At 48.3% G+C, this 18,419-nt stretch overlaps 1 protein-coding gene across 8 annotated transcripts in view; it reads right to left on the bottom strand.

The window, feature by feature from the left end:
* Positions 1–18,419, bottom strand: part of LTBP2 (latent transforming growth factor beta binding protein 2) — a 107,336-nt gene that overhangs the window by 64,924 nt on the left and 23,993 nt on the right. For all 8 annotated transcript variants that reach the window (XM_064512317.1, XM_064512318.1, XM_026120397.2 and 5 more), the window contains 2 exons: positions 9,467–9,537; positions 934–1,180 (listed from right to left, as the gene is read on the bottom strand). In XM_064512317.1, coding sequence (XP_064368387.1) covers positions 934–1,180; positions 9,467–9,497 — 278 coding nt within the window. In that variant the 5' untranslated portion in view covers positions 9,498–9,537. The remainder of the gene's footprint in view (positions 1–933; positions 1,181–9,466; positions 9,538–18,419) is intronic.

Genomic DNA, 18,419 nt, shown 5'->3' with positions numbered 1-18,419 from the left:
ATCCCTCCCAAGCTGCCAGAATAACAGAGGTGCTAGTCAGGGGAGGGCACCTTTCATAGTTACTGCCTCCTTAAACAGAAAAACCACAGTTCCATCAAGACTTCACAAACACAAAATGTGAAGGAGCTCAGGTATAAGAACACCTCAGAGCTGACTTGAGGTAGCCAGGCTGAAACCAATAAGCTCTTTTTGACACACAAGAAACAAAGACAATGCCACAGTTGTCACCCTAAGTTTAATATGTCCTCTAGAAGAGTCTTTCCTTTATAGACCACCCTGAACTCCAACAGTTGCATCTTTGCTTCAGTACCAAATATGCAGGCACCTAACAGGGTACAAAAATGACCCACACAACAGTAGTGACAGACACAAGGTTACACAACAGCTAGCTCCATGACTGTTAGAGTTTCTGAGGATACTCACCTCAGACATGCTATGTGTATCATCACTTTCACTCATACTGGCACACCTCCGACCTATGTTCCTTCCCATGGGTATTACCTGGACATACTTTTCTAAACACATCCTCTTCTGAAAGAAAGTAAAACCTCACTTCTCAGTCCACCCTGATACTACCTCTAAGGCTGCTCAAAGACCAGACAAGGGCCAACTGCTGAACTACACAGCACTCATTTGTGTGGGTCTGTCATTATCCTGTCCCATTCCATTTTGTGCCTGGGCACCATGACACAACGCTGAAGGCAAACCTAGTCCCTTGGAAGGACAGCAGGACCTGACAGCCTTATGTCAGCCCCAGGGAAAAGCCACCACCTGGAATCAAGGTATCCTGTCTCACAAAGCAGAGCAGTAATCTCTGGGCAGTGGTGAGACTAAGGGCATGGAAGCTTGGGGCTTGAGCTGGCCTGAGAGAGCACATGATTAGCTGCATGTCTATTTGTACGAGCTTCCTATCGGGAACTGGGGTTGACTTACACAGCCGGTGAGTGCCGTGGGACGGGTGCCTGAGCCACTCTCAGGGAAACTTCTCTCTCCGCAGTGCTGGTTCTCCTGCGAAAGGAGCTTGCAGGGGGCTGGAAGGCGGCAGCAGCAGCACCAGGAGGATAGTATTCTTGCTCAGGAACAACTTCTTCACACCTGGAGCCCTGGAAGCCCGAGCGACAGATACAGACCTGGGGCCGACTGCAGGATCCCTTGTTCTGGCATGGAGGGTCACAGACAGCTGGGGAGACACAGAAAGGCAGTTAGCAGGACACATGGCTCGCCGGGCAGTGTGCTCAGTGCTAATCAGCACACCCTCTCTTACGCCATGGTGGTACACAGTGTGGGGTAGCACAGCCAGGGAGATCCCATCTCCTCTCTGCCTTCTGCTCCTGCAAGCAGGTAGGTCTCTCCTCCTCATGAGGAGGATTAGGCCATACATTTCACACATGCTCATTCCTGCCCTGGCCTGGAACCAGGCCCCAGGAGCAAAAGGCTTGGTTATTATTACTACCATGAATCCCTAACGCAGTGTCACTGCCATCAAAGACAAAGACCGAGGCTTTGTTTCTGTTCCCACTTCTCCCCCATTGATCTCAGCAGAGCACTTCTCAAACTATATTTGATTAAGAAAGAACAGAAATGGGCACCAGGGTTTGCCCAGGAAAGCATATGGTCTCCAGTATGCCCTGTAGAGCTGCAGGCAGGAACAGGGACTCAAATCCAAACCGGAGGCAGCAACTGCACAAGGAGAAGCAAGAAAACATGGATGAGGCAGATAACAATGCACTAATGCAGCCTCTTGGGAGCAGTTCAGATGTTATGGTATTGTTTTATTATGTTTCAGCATTTGATTTGCACAGTCTCCTTGTCCTGTCCCCTCAGAAACATTCCAGCTCTCCCTGCACCAGCTAATTTTGGAGTCACCATGCTCAAATTCCTCTGCAGACACAAGGACTTACAGTTCATTAACTTCATGCCCAAATCACTCTCCAAGCCTGTGTGTGTTCCTAATTACAGCACATCAGCTTCAGTTTGCACCCCAGGAGGAAAGTGCTGTTAATTATACGCTGGACCCTAACACTTCCCAAGTTAACAGATGCCAAATCTGGTTTATAATCCAGTCAGCAAAAGCCAGGAAATCACAGCTTGCCCAGGTAGTACCAGGCTAGTGGTTCTCAGCAAGCATAATTAAAAGGGCACTGAAAGACTCTGTCTTCCTTCAAAGAAGGAAAGGGCCAGATAGCCAGAGAGCAATGAAACCCCACTGGCTGATGTAAGACAAACATTAATCTTCACCTGAGGTTCAGCCACGTGAAAACATTGTGGAAGGCTTGAAATGTACAATGACCACTTCTTCTCAGGGCTTATTAACCAGAACTCCCCCAGGGAGGCAGCAGGAGCAGTCTGACATCCCAACCACCTTCACACACAGCTACTTGGTTTTCACGAACCCATCATTCCCTCTCTGACTATGCTCTCACACAACATCCATCACTATGAGATCCAAGCACTTCTGCAAGATAGGCTGCTTCTGGACAGCAAACATATTTAGAGCGCTAACCCCATGTGCCATTCATACATCAGGCCCACCATACATCATCCTGCTGTTGCCAAGCAAGGGAAGTCTTGTGCTGGCTCTGAGCCCCTCTCACAGCGGTGTAGGAAGGCACCCTCAGCAACCCTTCCCTCACCCCAAAACTGGTCTGTCATCAACTTTTCCTAACTAGATCAGGGATATGTTGGCTGGAACACTTCATTTGACCTTTATTACTGTGTTAATGCTCAGGAAGGAGGCAGATCTCAAGGCAAAGGGAGAACCCAGATCACACAGGGCTGTAGAGGTTAAAACCAGAGCTTTTGATGAAAACCCTCAGTAAAATAAATCAGACACCACTGCAGACTCTGGAACAGAAACAGAGACCTAGTCAGGCAGGAGTTAACTGTCTTTGGGAAGTCCGGCACTCCAAAATTTGATGTCATTTACAATAATTCAACTCTGATTTAAACAGACTCCCAGTCTGCACCATTATCTCCCAGTAAGTGCCTGATTTAGTAAACTCCATCATACCAGGAAGCCTGCCATTCCAAACAACCACTTCACATGCTGAAATATTGCAGAGCAGGGAATTGCAGTAACAGAGACTCCAGGACCTGAAATCACAACATTTCTCACAATGTCTCCCATGAACAATGTTAATATTCAAGTTAGATATAGACTATGCCCTTCAGCAAGAAAACAGTGATAAGCAACCAAGCACTCTAAAAAGTCCCTAAGGCAGCTGATATAAAGAAGAGGAAGAAGGGAATGGAATTAGTCTTCTTGTTCCTTCGTGCAGGATGGGTGGGGAGCTGCCCTAGCTGAAATACTCCAGCTCTAGGATTAATCCCTTCCCTGTTTCCTTTGCAGACTCAGGAAGAACTTGAAAGAGCTTTTAAAAGTTGCAGGTTTTGACTGAGTCTAGATATGCAATGTAGGAAGAATAGACCATTCAGTAGAAGTACTGCCAATTCCAAGTGTGTGAAAATCATGAGTCAGGCCCCCAAAACTAAAATTGTCAGATAAAACAAGAAGGGTAAAAATACATACTTGGAATCTTTCTCTTTGCTTTTTGGTTTCTGAACCCAGGGGTTAGTCTGAGATGTTTCTCCCCAGCCATGAGGGTTATCAAAAAGATTCTGTTAAGATGAAAGCTACTTATTTCTTCTCATTATAGTCTCCTGTAATGACCTGCTCCAGGAGCTGAGGCTCTAAGAAAAGCATCAACAGATATTTCAAACTCTTAATAAAAGCATGAGACTTGGAGCACTGCTGAAGTATTATTCAGTAATAATCCTATTTTGTTAAAGAGCATCTAACAATATCCTCACAGATCAAGTGTTGTGTTGTCTGGTCTTCAGTGCATGAAATACATTCTCACTGCAGAGTAACACTGCAGGGATGATTGTCACGTGACTCTAACCACCTAGGCAGGGATGGCTGCTGAGTCCAGTTCTATCATTTTGCAGATACTATGCTATAGAATCCCATACGTTAACCTGGTCCAGGTTTGAGCAATGACACTGGAAGGTGACATTCAATTACTGTCTCTCTGCTGGTCTGCGTGCATGCTAGGTTTAAGACAGTGGTATAGCTCTTCACTGTAAGCTCTCTGAGCTACTCTCCTGCTCAGTCTCATTTAAATGTGAAAAAACCTGTCCATCCACCTAGCTATCCCCCAGAAAACTGTAAGAAGGTACTGGAGGACTCTCACCACTGCCGTGATTTAAGCCACCTTCTCATGAAACCGATACATAATCTGGGCTCTAACTTATACTTCTGACTGTGTTAGCAAACCCAGAAGGGAAGGACAGTTTAACATGAGTGAGAGATCTGTGCAGGCTTGACAGGCAGGGAGATCAATAGCAATGCATGAATAAGAGAGAGTGAAAACAACTACAATGAAACAGTCTGTGCTCAAAGAAACTATATTCACTGTACAGAGGACAGACAAAAGGAGAGAGCATGTGAATATCATCTACATTTTGCAGATGTGGAAAAGCCCAAGTGCTAATATGACTATCTGAAGACACACTGTGAGACTGCAGCAGAGCCAGTGACAGACCCTGGGATCCCTGCACCTTCATCAAGTATCCTAACCACAAATCCGTCTGTACAAGATCAGAAAGTGCATGAATTTACTGAATTCTTCCCAACATGCTAATTAAAAAGGTTTCTTTTTAATTTTAAAATATCTCTATCATAAAAAAACCTATCCTGTATTACCAGGTCAGCCAGGGCTGGTACCTTGGGGAGCAGCAGAGAACCATGGTAAATCATGTTGATAAAAGTGGAGGTAGTTAAAACTAATGTTAGGTGTCTGGCAGAGGGAGGCTGAGCAAGAAGATTTCCCTGCTCTGATGGCTAAGCAGAGGGGTCTGAGTGGGAAGTAAATAGCCAGCTATGAAGAAATACAGGCAGCAGCTAAATTATCTGCAAGCACACACCGCAGCTTCCCCTGAAATCCGGGCAGTGCAGGGAGGCTTCTGGCTGGCCTGTGTATACAGGTTTCTTCTTCACCAACGCCAGGACATAAAGGGAGAGAGGGAAGAGCTGGTATGCACCTGGGTCTCATCCCAGGATGAAGAACAGGGCAGGAGCTTGGATCCACTACTAGGTACCAAGTCCAGATGTAGCTTCTTTTCTTTAATTATCCTTCCTGAGGGAAGATCTTTGAAGTCTCACAGGATCCCGTCTGCAGTTCAGTGTGTAGATCTGACAGTGTTTGGGTAGAAACCAAGCCTGTTCCAAGTAGGTTAGGACTTCTTCCTTAACTCCCTTCTTAACTCACTTTCACTCTAGCAGAAAATATCTGAAAATCTAGTATTTCTCTTTTTTATCTTCCCAGGCATTGACTCACAAAACTCCTCAGGTGCTCACTGCACTTTAGTCCTAGAAGTTGGAACATACCGAAAGGCTAGAGAAGTCTGCCTAGAGCTTGAGTTCAATCATGAAAAGATGTTGCAAGAGGAAAAACTCTGGAAGAGTATTGATGGAGAAGGAAGAAATCACTAGGCTTGCTAGGTGATGGGGATTGGCCTATCCTCTCTCCTGTATCCAGACTGAGACCCATCAAAACCAAGGTTCTGCCTGAGACTGGAATGCCAACTTCTTCCCTGCTTCATCACACTAGACATTCCCTCTGGCTGCTTTTCTACCCTGCTATCTTTGCTGATATGCCCCATAGCAAAGACCACAGGATCCAAAACTAAACAAAATTACAGTGCAGAAATTAACTAGGACAGGATGTCCAGCTTGCCTTGGCAACTCTAAGAACAGCCACATACCCCAACAGATTGAACTCCAGCAGAAAAGCCCTGTGAGTGAAGTAGTTGGGAACTAAATAATTTTTACACCACTAGTCTCAATCTAAGGGCTGCCTGAGGTTTACCGTCCCCTGTTGGGGGGACACTGTCAGGCCTGATCATGTTGACAGTGTCCTTTTAATTAATCCATCAGAACGATGGCCCAGCACCTGAGCAGTCACTAGACAGCCCACATGGCTGTAAGCCCAGATCTGTGCTGCTCCCACAAAAGTCCCTAATGAGAGAAAGATGCTGCCATTGCTGGCCTCACGCTCTGTTTATAGACTCTGTCTGGCAGCACAGCACGCTCTCTACCGTTTGGCTTCTGTTAACAGTGGGGAGGGAGACAGAGAAAGGAGGTGAGTCAGCCCTTGGCCCCCCTGCTCCTGAACAGCGATTGTTAATGTAATTATTCCAGAGCAGCCAAAGTGTTGTGAGATCCTGCAGCAAACGAAGCGGAGTCTCATTCCCACTAAACATGTGGGCAGCCCCTGACACTTGAGCGAAGTCAGATGCTCTCATATATTCTGGGCAGAGCTGTCATGTTCAAAAAGCCAGCCCAGTGCCGGTGCTCATGCTCCCCTCCCACCCAGGCTGCCTCAGCACTGCAGAGAGCCCCTTGCCTCCTTAAGAGAGAATAAAAACACCAAGGCAGGTGGGTGCATAAGACAGGTGATCCCCTAGGAAGGCACAGCATTAAAAGGCCTGTGCCTGGGCTGAGTGGTGAAATGCTGCCATTTAGAGACAGGAATCACTGACAGGGACTGCACTGTAGAGAGAGCTATTATGGACAGAGACAACAATACAGTTGCCTCTAATTTGCATCTCACTGGTGCCTTCACAAACTCCTTCCCTTCTACTGCTGTGTCTGGACCTTGAAATGATCTCCATCCAGCAACCAGGTATTCTGTAAGTCCAAACAGCTACACAAACCTGTCCGAGTACCTCAGGTCCCCCCAGCCTCCCAGGGCACTGCTCAGGGCTGCCTGGCTCAGCACGGCTCTGATTCCCAGCAGCAAGGCAGCTCGGCCTGGCCAGCTGTGGTGCACGCTCCCAGGCTGCGGCTCTGACTCCTGCGTTGTGCACATGGCTTTCGCAGAGCAAAGGCAGTCAGGGCCTCCATCACGAGCCCTGGCGCATTTGGAGTAACAGCAGGAACGCTTGGTGAGCGGAAGGTTTTAATCAGCCAGCACTATGAGAGCTCAGAGCTGGGAAGTGACAGCCTATCATGAAGGCTATAAAAGACGAGCAGAGGAAAAATGTCATTTGGCCACAAGAGGAAGAAGAAATTTCAGAAGCTGGGGGTGTTGCTGGCCCACAGAATCTCAACCCCAAACAGGAAAAGAATTCAGAGTCCTGCATTTTTATGCTAAAGAGAGAAATTTACACATGTTTATGCTGGATAGAGAACACCACTGGGCTGGAGGCGGCTTTGGAGCCTCAAGTCAGCTGGTGCCAATTCAGCAAGAAGGACTGGTGGGACCGACAGCAAGAAATGCACTGGCTCCATGCCCAGCAACCCCTTCAGCAGGGACACAGGTGGCACCAGTGCCTCCACCCAGCCCATGCCTCGTGCCATGCCCTGCAGACACCCCCGAAGGCAGTGTCAGAGACCCGTGCCGCAAGGAGTTGCAAATGGAGGGGCCCAGTGGGGACCTTCAAGCCCCTCTGTCCAGGCTTTCCCTGTGCCCAGGCCCACGCTGCCTCAGCTCCTAATGGCTATAATAGGGAGGAGCACGGGGCCAGCCGGAGGAGTGGAGCCCTTCTTGGCCCCACTGCGGCCCTAGGACCCTGCCACGGGCACCCAGGCCAGCCAAGGCCATTGCCGCAGAAACAGCGAGGCCTGGCCTGCACTGGAAGGGACCATGCTCTCCTCGGCCCTTCTGATTTGGGAGGCTGAGGAGGGCCAGGGCCCTCTCCCCTTCTTGCCGCAGTCTGGCTGAGACCTGGCCCCTGACCTCCCCTTTACGGGAGGGGAAATATCCCTCACTAGCAACGCTCAGCCTGAGGGCGTGCTGCTCCCTTCCAAGGCTTCCAGTGATATTCCTATGTAATACAGTTAATTATTCCCTCATAAGGCTTCTAGTAACTTTCCTATACAATAGAATTAATTAATTCCCCCCCTCCACCCTTAGCCCTGCCAGCCACCCCTCAACTGTCACCTCAGGGAGTCACACTCTGCAAGTAGATGACAACCCCCTGGGCATTACCAGGAGTAGCAGAGCAGTCTCCTGGCACGGACTCTGCTCACTGATCAGGTTCCTGTTGTCTCCAGATAGTCCTGTATATTTGCCAACAAAGGCGACTAGGGATGCCAGGCTAACAGAGAGGACAAATGCAATCTACCCAGTCATGTAAAACCCCAGCGCAGCCCCTCACTCCACCACGGCACAGCTGTGTCTTAATGGTGGTGCAGGATTTGCTCAGCAACTGCTTCCATAATTTGGACCCACTGAAGGCAGGCACCTGAAGTAGAAAAAAGCCCTGCTGCTTCGGTCTGAGGCTCCCCCTGCCCAGGAGTTGAGGGGCTCACTCTGGGCTGCCCTTCCCATGGGCACGGAGATGTCTTTCCCGGCAGACTGAGCAGCACAGCAGCAAATACTGGAGCAGAGGCATTTGTGAGACAAATTCCTCACTTGCTCAGCAGTTTTGGAGGACTGATGCATTTGGAAACTCACAAACAGCACTGGATTCACAGGTTATGAAAACTAACCACCAACCACCCTGATTTACAACCTGATTCATTCAATCTCTGGGTCCTAGCTTGTGTGGTTAATGATGTCACCAGAACCCCTTGCACAGGATTATTTCCCTGTAAATCACTCCACGCTGCTCGCATCCCATGAACGCGCTGGAGCCAAACTGCCCCCTAGGAGGCCCCAGCCCAAAGGGTCCAGCATTTTCAGGCACTGGAGTTCCTCACATGGAGGACACCATGGGGCCACACACACAGATGCAGGGGAGAAGAACACAGCTCTTTGCACTATCCCAGCCCCAGTAACTCCCCATTCTGAGAAGGCATGAAAGGACTTGGCCTTCTGGATGCAGCTGCCCCATGGTGGGCAGTTTCAATGCTGCAGGAATTCCCTACTGCCTCCCGCTGTTGCAAAGCCATCCCACATGTTGCCTCATGCTCCAGACCCACTCATCCCAGCCATTTTGCCAATTTTATTTATTGCTTTTTTTAATAACATTTTCAGATCATTTGAAGCCCTGATTTCCCCCTCAGCATAAGTAATGTCTGCCTATGTAAGCACAACCCTACTCTGCCAATTCCCATCTGCTGTGTTTTTCACAGACTCGAGTCTTACTCCAAACAGGACAATAAAGTCATAGGGCCAGAAACTAGTCTTTAAATATGCCATTGCAATACCCTGCCCCAACAGGATTCTGCTGTAGACTGAAACTAATGATAACAATAAAATAAAGACGTAATTACTCAGTGTGAGCAGAATTTGCCAGCAGGTGAAGAAAGCTGACCTCAGGTTAACATGCACATGGGAAGGCCACAGTGCTGTAGCACAATGCAGTAGAGGCTGTTCTGTGCTGCAGCTCTGGGGAATGCACATCTAACTGCCCTACCCAGGCCAACGAAGGACATATGTACCGGGTCACAGCAGTATTTGAATGCTTTCCAGGGGTGCATTTTGAGACTCGTGCTGGCTGAGACTTTCATACTCACGTTTGATGCACCGGTTTGTGCCTGGAGCCATTGTCCATCCTGAGCAACATTGTCTCCCACAGACATTCGGCCTAAGCAAAAAGACAAAACAGCATGATTAGGAAAAGGGGAAGCTGAGGTCTCTCTGCAGCCAGCACCTCTGAGTCACCCATAAAATTATTTCCTGCAGCATCTGATATTTCCTTCCAGATGGACCAGCAGCTGAGATCAAAACCAATCGGACAAGGGCTGAGCTGTTTAAGTGCTTGGAAAAGAAACCCCCAAGGAATATGTGAATGCTGCAGTGTGAGCAATTCCATAGGGAGTGTCTCCCTTTTGAACTGTTGTTACGCTCTGTTCCTGGCACAGTGCTGACAGCAACCATTTTCCTCATGAGAGTAACTGGAGACCAATGACCTGTGATCAGTAAAGATCTCACAGCACTCTATATTTTGCTCATAGTATTGGGGTATAAATTGGGCCTAATTCCAACTTTTGATCATTGCATTTCACCTCCATAAATGCCCCAAGCTGTTTCAGCTGAAGACAACATTTTGCTCTGTCTCCTGCTCCAGACTGCTGCTGTCTGTTGCTGATCAGTGCTCCAGTCCCACCCAGAGAGGGCCTGCACAGCAGCGGCTATGCCGGCCACTCCCCAGCTTTTCCACATCCTAGCTACCTACCTTGGGCACAACAAGCCCATCAAGCGGCAGGGCATTCTCTGTTGCTAACAAGAGTTTTACACCTACTTGACATGTACAGTGTTATATAATTCCAGAATGCTTAAATCTTTTCCATGGTTGTTAAGTCCAGTGCTTTGTTGCAAGGACTTTTTGACTGCCTGTCCATAAACAACATCCTTCCCACCTATCCTTCATTATGTGTTTTCAGGCTATTTTCTTTAGTGATCACTGGCAACAGACAGTTGTGCATCCAACAGGTGCTCTGCAAAGCTTAAGCAAGCAGCTAATCCTGCTTCCTCTGGTGACCCCTCACATTTAAATGGCTATCAAGAGAAGGAATAACAAGTGGTTGGTTGTTTTTTAAACCTATTTACCCATCATGGAGGGAAGTTTTGGGGAATATATAATCTTTGCATGTCTAGGTAGGTGGGAGAATACAGTCATCAGAAGATGTAAAGTTAGAAGTAGGCAGCCTGAAAGCTCTGGAAAGGCTCTGGAAATGAAGTTGGGAGTACAGTTTATTTCTAATGCCAGACAGGGCAGTTAGAGCAGCTGACAGAATTTACAAGAATCCCAGGAACATATACATTTATTTTCTGGAACAACTTTCACAGGAACACAGCAGGTTCAGAGGATGCTCTAGCTCAGCACTGGCATCCTAGTGATTCCTGTATCCACATGGTATGCAATGGAGACTCCAGAAGTGCTGGAGCTCAGATTGTGGGACTTATATTTTAAGAGTGCCAAAGACAGTGAGTTACAGGCATGTCAAGGGATGTTCTGGAGTTCAGGAATGAAACTGCCTATATAGATGCAATTACTGCAAATGGGAAGAGGAAGTGGTCTGAGAGGCCCCATAATTTGCAAAGCACTGTGCAACCCTTCAGGATCAACCTTTTATTAACCTAGGCAGACTTTACAGGGAGAAAGCACATAAATTCCTTTGGTGTGACTTCCTGCAACAACATAAACCAAAGAAATAATTCTTGCATCAACTCATTTCTGTTCCGATTTGGCTAGAACACTGGTTTTCACTTTGTTGTCCATGGACACCTAGGCTATCTATGGGGCTCTTCTTTAAGACAACCATAGAAAGTATCCAACGAAAGCAAATCTGTTGTCAGCAAACTTCTACTTACTTACTATATAAGAGCCCACAAGAGGCCTTGAACATTTTAAAGATGTGCAAATCAGTAAAGGTTGAAAATGACTTAGCTGGAGCATGTCTTTAGATAATTAAGGGCTGCTGAAGAACTCCACTCCAAGCATCAGCAAAGCCCACTTTGCTTAGACTGTCATTCTTCCATCAGCAGAGCTGAAACATGCTCTGAAAACCATATTCAGCAGATCTGGCAAAGAGCAAAGCCCCTTCCCATTCTCACTTTAACTTACTGACATAATCAGAGGTTGCTTCTTGTAGGCAAAGTAAGAACCTTCTTCAGAGAAGCTATTTTGGCCTTGAATCACACTATCAGTTCTTCACGAAATTAAAGTTCAAAGTCTATCTACACCTCTCTCACACACCTCTCAATGCCAACAGCAAGTAGGAGTTTAAAGGAAAAAGTGTGAGACTAGATGAACCCTGGCAGACAAGATCGTTCTCTGAAGGCATTAAACCCCTGTAGGATTAGGCACAAGCAAATCAATAGCAGAATTAAATCGTGTCCCCATAAACAGAATGGGATTGGATTAGAGTAGTCTGAAACAACAGACCCAGGCAGAGCACTGTACCTGTTAGAGGTGATAAAGACAGCACCATGGGCTCCTAGCAGGGCTTTTCCCAGGAGTCTTTACAAAGGGAACTAATCTGAGACATTCTTGCCTTGTCGGGCCCCAGTGTTACGCCCCTACCTTAGTAGTCCAAAGATACTCCGAGCTCTCACGTTTCACTTTACCATAGGGAGCTCTGGGACCCACCTGGGCTCTCTGAGAGATGCTGCCAGATTTTGCAAACTGTGGCAAAGGCCAGAGCAAGCCTTCCAAGCCACAGCTGGACCCCCCCCTCTGCCACAGCTAAGCACTCTCTGTAGCAGCCTGCCCAGTGGCTCCCTCTGAGCTCTTCCACCCGCTAGGCAGGCCCCATCTCCATACCATGCTTATGGCAGCTAGCAGGCCACACCCACCCTGTGTGCCCTGCAGCTGGCTTGCCATGGCCTCCGAAGGCAAGGGCCAGCAGGTCCAAAAGAGCAGCCACAGCCTGTATGGGCAAAGCAGGCAAAAAACAAGCACAAAGCAGAGCAAAGGTCAGGGCTGAGTCAGCAGGTGTGGTGAGTTTGGCAACAGAACATCTCCAACGGGGACACGCTAGGCAGTGTGAGAGGACAGGCATGTTCATCAAGTGCTTTCTGGTAATCCTCACCCCTAGCCAGCCAGGCTGCCACCAGCGACATCCTCAGTGCCATAGGTACGATGCCCTTGCCCCAAGGAGCCTTGTGATCCTCCTACAAGCACCTTCCCACTGCTGGAGGTCATTGCAGAGAGACTGGCACCACTATGGTGAATCCTCCAGGCCTCTGCTCCCGCAGAGACACTGTCAGGGCCACCAAGTCTCACCACCTGCCATGACACAACAGACACTAAACCAAACCCAGCCCTACAGGGCCGGCACAGTGGGGAGGAGAGAAGAAGGATGGGACATATCCTTGAATCGGCTGTTGACCATTGCACCCTCCTTCTTGGGGCACAGCAGCAGGGAAGCTCAACCTCCCATGAGGAACCAACATCAGCCCCCAACACCCCAGCAGCTCTCCTGGAGCCTCTTTCCCAGCCTCACAGCACTGAGTCTAGGGGATGAGGTAGGAAGAAGAGAGCCCTACCCCAGTCTCAGTGGACTGTGGAGAACCCCTAGAGAAGCAGAAGAAACATTAGAGAGACAAAACGAATAGAGTGGAGGTGCCTGGAGGGGTGTGGGACTCATTGTCAGATAGGACTAAGTACTGGGTAGGGGCCAGAAAAATAGAGGGTGAAAGCTGCAGAGGGGAGGACCAAAGTCATCTATCTCTCTGTTACTTGGGGAAAGCAAACACCACAAGAGACAACACAGCCCTGCCGGGCTGAGTGTTCCACACAAGAAATCAGCAACAGATAGAAAATACACTGAAGAGGAAACAATTTTGTAACGTTGGGAGTCTCCTCATGATTCCTGTGGCTCAGGCAAGATTGAATCACTCGTCTTCCAAACCCCAGGGAGACAAGTCAGTGTCATAATCTCCAAGTTATGGATGGAAAGAGGCTGAGTTATGTCCACTCAGTATGTTACCAGCAGATCCACATTTGTTCTGCCCATGTTTCAAGCCAGCAGGACATGGTCCTGCTTCCCATCTGAAAGCCGCAAACCTGTTAGCCTGGTGCCAAGCTAATACATACTGCCTTTTAGCTGGGCTCCCACCCACTCACCATGTGTTGAGTAGACTTAGCGTGAGACAGAGAGGGAAATACTTTGCCAAGGATTACACTGCAAGTCCGTGACACAGCTCAGAAAGCCTCACAGCTCGCTGTCTCGCTGTTGTGCATGGTGAAGCTCACATAGCTAATGCCAGTGTGAAGGGTCGTTCAGACTCTAGACATACAGATTGAGAAGCAGAGTTTATTCTCAAGCTGAGCCATCCCTGTCTCGATCATTCTCCAGCTGACTCCAGACATCAGTTCCTAACCTCAGGAGAAGGAAGATGCTAGCACTGGGGTGATGTTCTCTGAAGGACAGCCCAGGATGTGCAGACGGGAGCAACTTAGCGGGGCTGCCCTTGTAAGACAGGGACAGAGACAACACCAGGGAGATGTCCTCTCCTTCCATAACCACCCTGATGAGAGCGTTTAGGCAGAAAGGGAGACAAGGGAGAACCTCCAGGACTGCAGATGAGTGCTTGGGAAGAGTGACATGTAGATAGCACCAGAGGGCAGAGAAGGAACGCAAATACTTCACAATAAGGAATCCCAAAGAGACAACACCAGTTGGCAGCCAGGTGGGCAGAAGCCCACAGAGCACAGGGCATCAGGTGAGCAAGGGCATCAGCAGTGGGAAAGATAGCTATCGGGGTTTTGCAGGATGAGACCCAGTCCTGGAAGCATAGGGTTCCAGTTAAAGCATTTACTTGACATTTGTATAGCTTAAATACCATGCAGTTTTCACTGTCTTATGAAGAATTCAAAATGGATCCTTGGACGTTTAAGGAGCACAGCATGTTTATAGCGTGGAGGGACAGTGCTCAAGAGAGAGGTGGGCTTCCTGTGTCCCCAGCTGCATTCGGCCTGTTGTGCACGCTCTGTCACTGGCACATCCAGCCCTGGGCCCCTCCAGCATTGCTTTGATGCAAAGCAAAGTGGCTGGCTCCCTCCAGGCCTGGCATCACTGTCCCTGGGGGGAACCAAGGTTGTTGCGGGGGACTCAGGGGCTGTCCTGTACTGGCTGAGCTGTTCCTGATCACCTGTCATCATACAAGGGACAGGGGCTTCCAAACAGATGCAAAGGCAGCTGGCAGAGCCACCTCAGATGGGGACCTGTTAGGCTCTGTGATCCACTAGGCCACTGGCATACCTAAGAATAGCATAAGCCAAGACCAAACTCATAACCTCTGAGGCACGCAGCTGCCATGCAAGGCCAAGCACCCAAACTGTCTGCTGCTTACCAACCCCTTGAAACAAGAAGCAAGACAGCAGGGAGAGCAGGCAGCAGGCAGCAGCAGGATCTCACCCTCTGTTCTGGGCAGCCCAGGGTACAGAAAGGACAGGAGGATGGAAGGGCATATGAAGGGGTCAGCAGCTCTCCCAGATCGAAAAGAGTTCAGCACAGCCCCTGGTCATAGCAGAAAGAAAAGATTTTCTCATGCAGGCTTCTCAGCCAAAGTCCCACTGAGCACCCACATTTGGTCATGCTACACAGGGAGCAAGGAGGGGTGCCCTAATCCCAGCTCTGCCAGATGCCATAATGAGCCTTGGGAAATCATCTCTCTTTCCTATCTAATGGAATAGGTTAATCAGTACCTATGCATTTACCCTCTCAGGGCCAGATCTGCTAGGATGCACCTTTACTAGGAAATGAAATGTCACTGGGGACATTCCCAGGTGCTGGGACTTGATTGTCTGTAGCACTGGCCATTTAGCACCCTCCAAAACAGTTCCCAGCACAGCTCGGAATAGAGCAGAGAACAGAGACTGTTCCCTGTAGCCAATTTACTTTTTTTTTTTTTTTTTTTTTTTGGAGAGAAAGAGAGTTGGATTACTCAGACTACTGAATAGCCACAGTACCAGAAAATGCTCTAGGGCATATTTTACTAGCAGAGATGTGGGCCTTAGGGTTTGCATTTCCAACAAAATGCAGGGTGAGGAATTAAATAACAAACCACGTCTCAGCTTCTGCCTGAAGTCCCAGGTACTCCCTACTCTAAGCTGCAAAAAGCAGTAAGAAAATGCAAATCAAGCTTGTCCCTGGCTCAGTAGATAACATGCACCTAGAACAGGTGCTTGGTGCACAGGAGGTATGAGGTATTTGTCACTGGCCTGCTTCTTTTCTGTGACAGATATCTCCCAGAAACCCCTTCACACAGCATAAGGCCAGTGCCATGAAGCCTTCTCTACATCAAGAAATACCATTCATGGCCCTGACTAAATGCACAAGCATAACCTGCAACCTGGACAAAGGATCTGCAGCAAGGCAATCTTTGTGATCTGCATTGCTGCAGCAACCAGAGGCCACTGTCAGGATCAGGTCCCCACCATGCAAGGTGTTAGACAAACATCCAGGATGATAACAGCCTGCAAGATTTTGCAGTGTTATCTGAGACCAGAGGCAAGCAACTGTAACAAACAGTTACAGTTGGGGGGGAAAGAAAACAAGGAAATAGTAGTAAGAGCACAGATTCACATAGTTTGAGCATGTGCACAGCCTCAGCAGTGATCACTTACTGAAACATGCGGTAGAACCATTCTTTCACTATTTATTTAACAGCAATCTGTGCATCATCTTTCAACTTTATGCAGCACTTTGTGCTGCCAGATACGCTGACTCCATTCAGGTCATTTACAGTATCCTACACTGAAGGCCAGGGGGACCATTAGATCATCAGGTCTGCCTTTATACTGCAGGACAGCGAACTTCATCCAGCTGCATATGAAACCTTTGCAGTCAGACTCAAGGAAGAACATTAGCAAAAGCTGCTGGCATCGATGAGGCACTGAAAATACTCTGTCAAGACCACATCAGCATTAACTGCCTCAGCTCTTGAGCAGTCCTGTACACAGACTGCAGAGAGAACGTATAAGCCACAAAGCCTAAGTAAAGTGGAACTATATAACCACGGACACTGTCTACAGCAGGGATTAAGCAAGAATTGGGGAGCAAAATGCACAAAAAGAAAGTGAGAGGGAGAACGCAGGAGAGAATTCAGGGTTCCCAGCCAAATACTCAGTGATTATCTGTCAAAAAGCTTCAAAACCTTCCCCATGCCACCAAATTGACCATGCAGGTAACAGAAGTGGAGGCTTCCCCAGACTGCTCTTCCCAGTTACCCACTTTCCTCTAAGGTGGATCATCTAAGACGATGTGTATGTCATCTGAGGATTTATTTTCACAGAACAATACTTTTAAAGGGGGAGATGGGTTGTCTAAGATATAGATTATACAGGTAAAAATATAGTAGTTAAGGTATCTGGCAGAGGACTGTATAGGGAGACTGCAGGGACAGTGGCCTCACAGCTGGAAATATTTCAGGTTACCCAGGCTACCTAATTTGGAAGTCTCCAAGCTCCCAGAGCTTCACCACACAAACCTTTCTGCCCCAAGGGATCCGAGCTCTGGACAGGAGGCAGAAGCAGGAGCTCTGTGGTGTGGAGAGGGGATCTGCACAGTCTGCCTCTTTGTTGGTGCAGCAAGGCTGGACAAGGTGTTGACAGTGTGCATGGAGAGGGGATACATCCCCTTGTGTTGACAAGAGACACGTGCAGCAGGTTGGCTTATCTACCAGTGCACTGGCTTAACTCCTCCCCCTGTGCCACCTAGGCTTCCCACCCTCCTAGTCTCAGGGCAGAGCAACAAGGGTGGTCACACCACGGAGGACACAGAAGCAGAGGGAGATGCTTATGGCATCACACTAGGCCTCCCAGCAGGACTAGCCAGCCCAAGTTAGGGACGCATCCAGCACAGGAGTACAGCCATACCCAGCATGGTCAGGGCCATTTCACAGGTTCAACAGCTCGCTACACATGAAACTTAGGAGGAAAATCTTTCCATCAATCAGCAGCTGCCTCAATGAACCTCCACACACTTTAAACATCAGACTGAACACGCTGGACTGGAAAGTCATCTGCTCAATGGCAGTGGGTAGAAATAGCTTATCTGCAAGAGTCAGGGGATGGATGTGTGTCTGGAAACCAGTTAGGAGGGGGCTGGGGAAACAGACAGGTTAAGCAGAGCACAGCAAGGCAGAAAGAGATGCTTCAGGGGTTGTATTGTTTTCCTTGTTCAATATTAGAAGACAGTAATTCTCTACAATTCTTGCTGTGGTGTCATAAGTTGCCTTACAGTGAGCCAACAGGAGGAAATACTAAAATCCAGCTCTTCCAAGCCTTTCATTTAGACACACTCATGGAAGGGTGTGAGCAGGTCCCACCTGCAACAAAGTCAGATATGAGCAGGGTGGCAGGCACATCAGAACAGTCCCTGAGCAAGAAATCTCGAGTATGCCCTTGAGTATGCCCTTGTAAAACAAGTGGGAAGATAGTTATCCAGAAAGGATATAATACTAACTGGGTTCTTCACCCACAGAATACAGTCTCACAGTAAGAGTGGTGGCCTGTGTGAAGGTCCTAGAAGTACAAGCAGAGAACTGTGACTTGGGAATCAGGAAAGACCAACCTGGCAGTTGAGATTTTAAGTCAAAATAACTAAATAGCACTGGGGCTTAGTAAAGCCTGCAAAGCTATCTGAATGAGGGAAAATTAAGGTTGTCATGCTAGAAAGTAGCAGGAGTACAGTGTAAACAGCAGAACAGAAAATATCCCACCTGGCAAAAAAATGAAACATTATGAAACGAAGCTTTCTGGAGGCCCTGAGTTTCCTGGATGGAAACATGTCCAGTGCAGCAAGGGATATAAGAAGATGGATGAGGTGGAATCACGGGAGTTTTGCAGAATGACTTGGAGAACAGCAGCAACTGGCTTTCCATGAGGAGTAACGCCATGTGGTTACTCACTGACTATTATTTTAGCTACACTTTCTCATAAACTCCAAAGACAGTCAGTCACAGGGAAGTTAAAAAAGTGCTGATTTGGACTGGAATGGAAAGCTATTGATGACA

Source organism: Dromaius novaehollandiae, chromosome 5, assembly GCF_036370855.1.
Source record: "Dromaius novaehollandiae isolate bDroNov1 chromosome 5, bDroNov1.hap1, whole genome shotgun sequence".
NCBI lineage: Eukaryota > Metazoa > Chordata > Aves > Casuariiformes > Dromaiidae > Dromaius > Dromaius novaehollandiae.
Note: the sequence above shows the minus strand (reverse complement) of the source record. Positions and strands in the feature narration are given on the sequence as shown.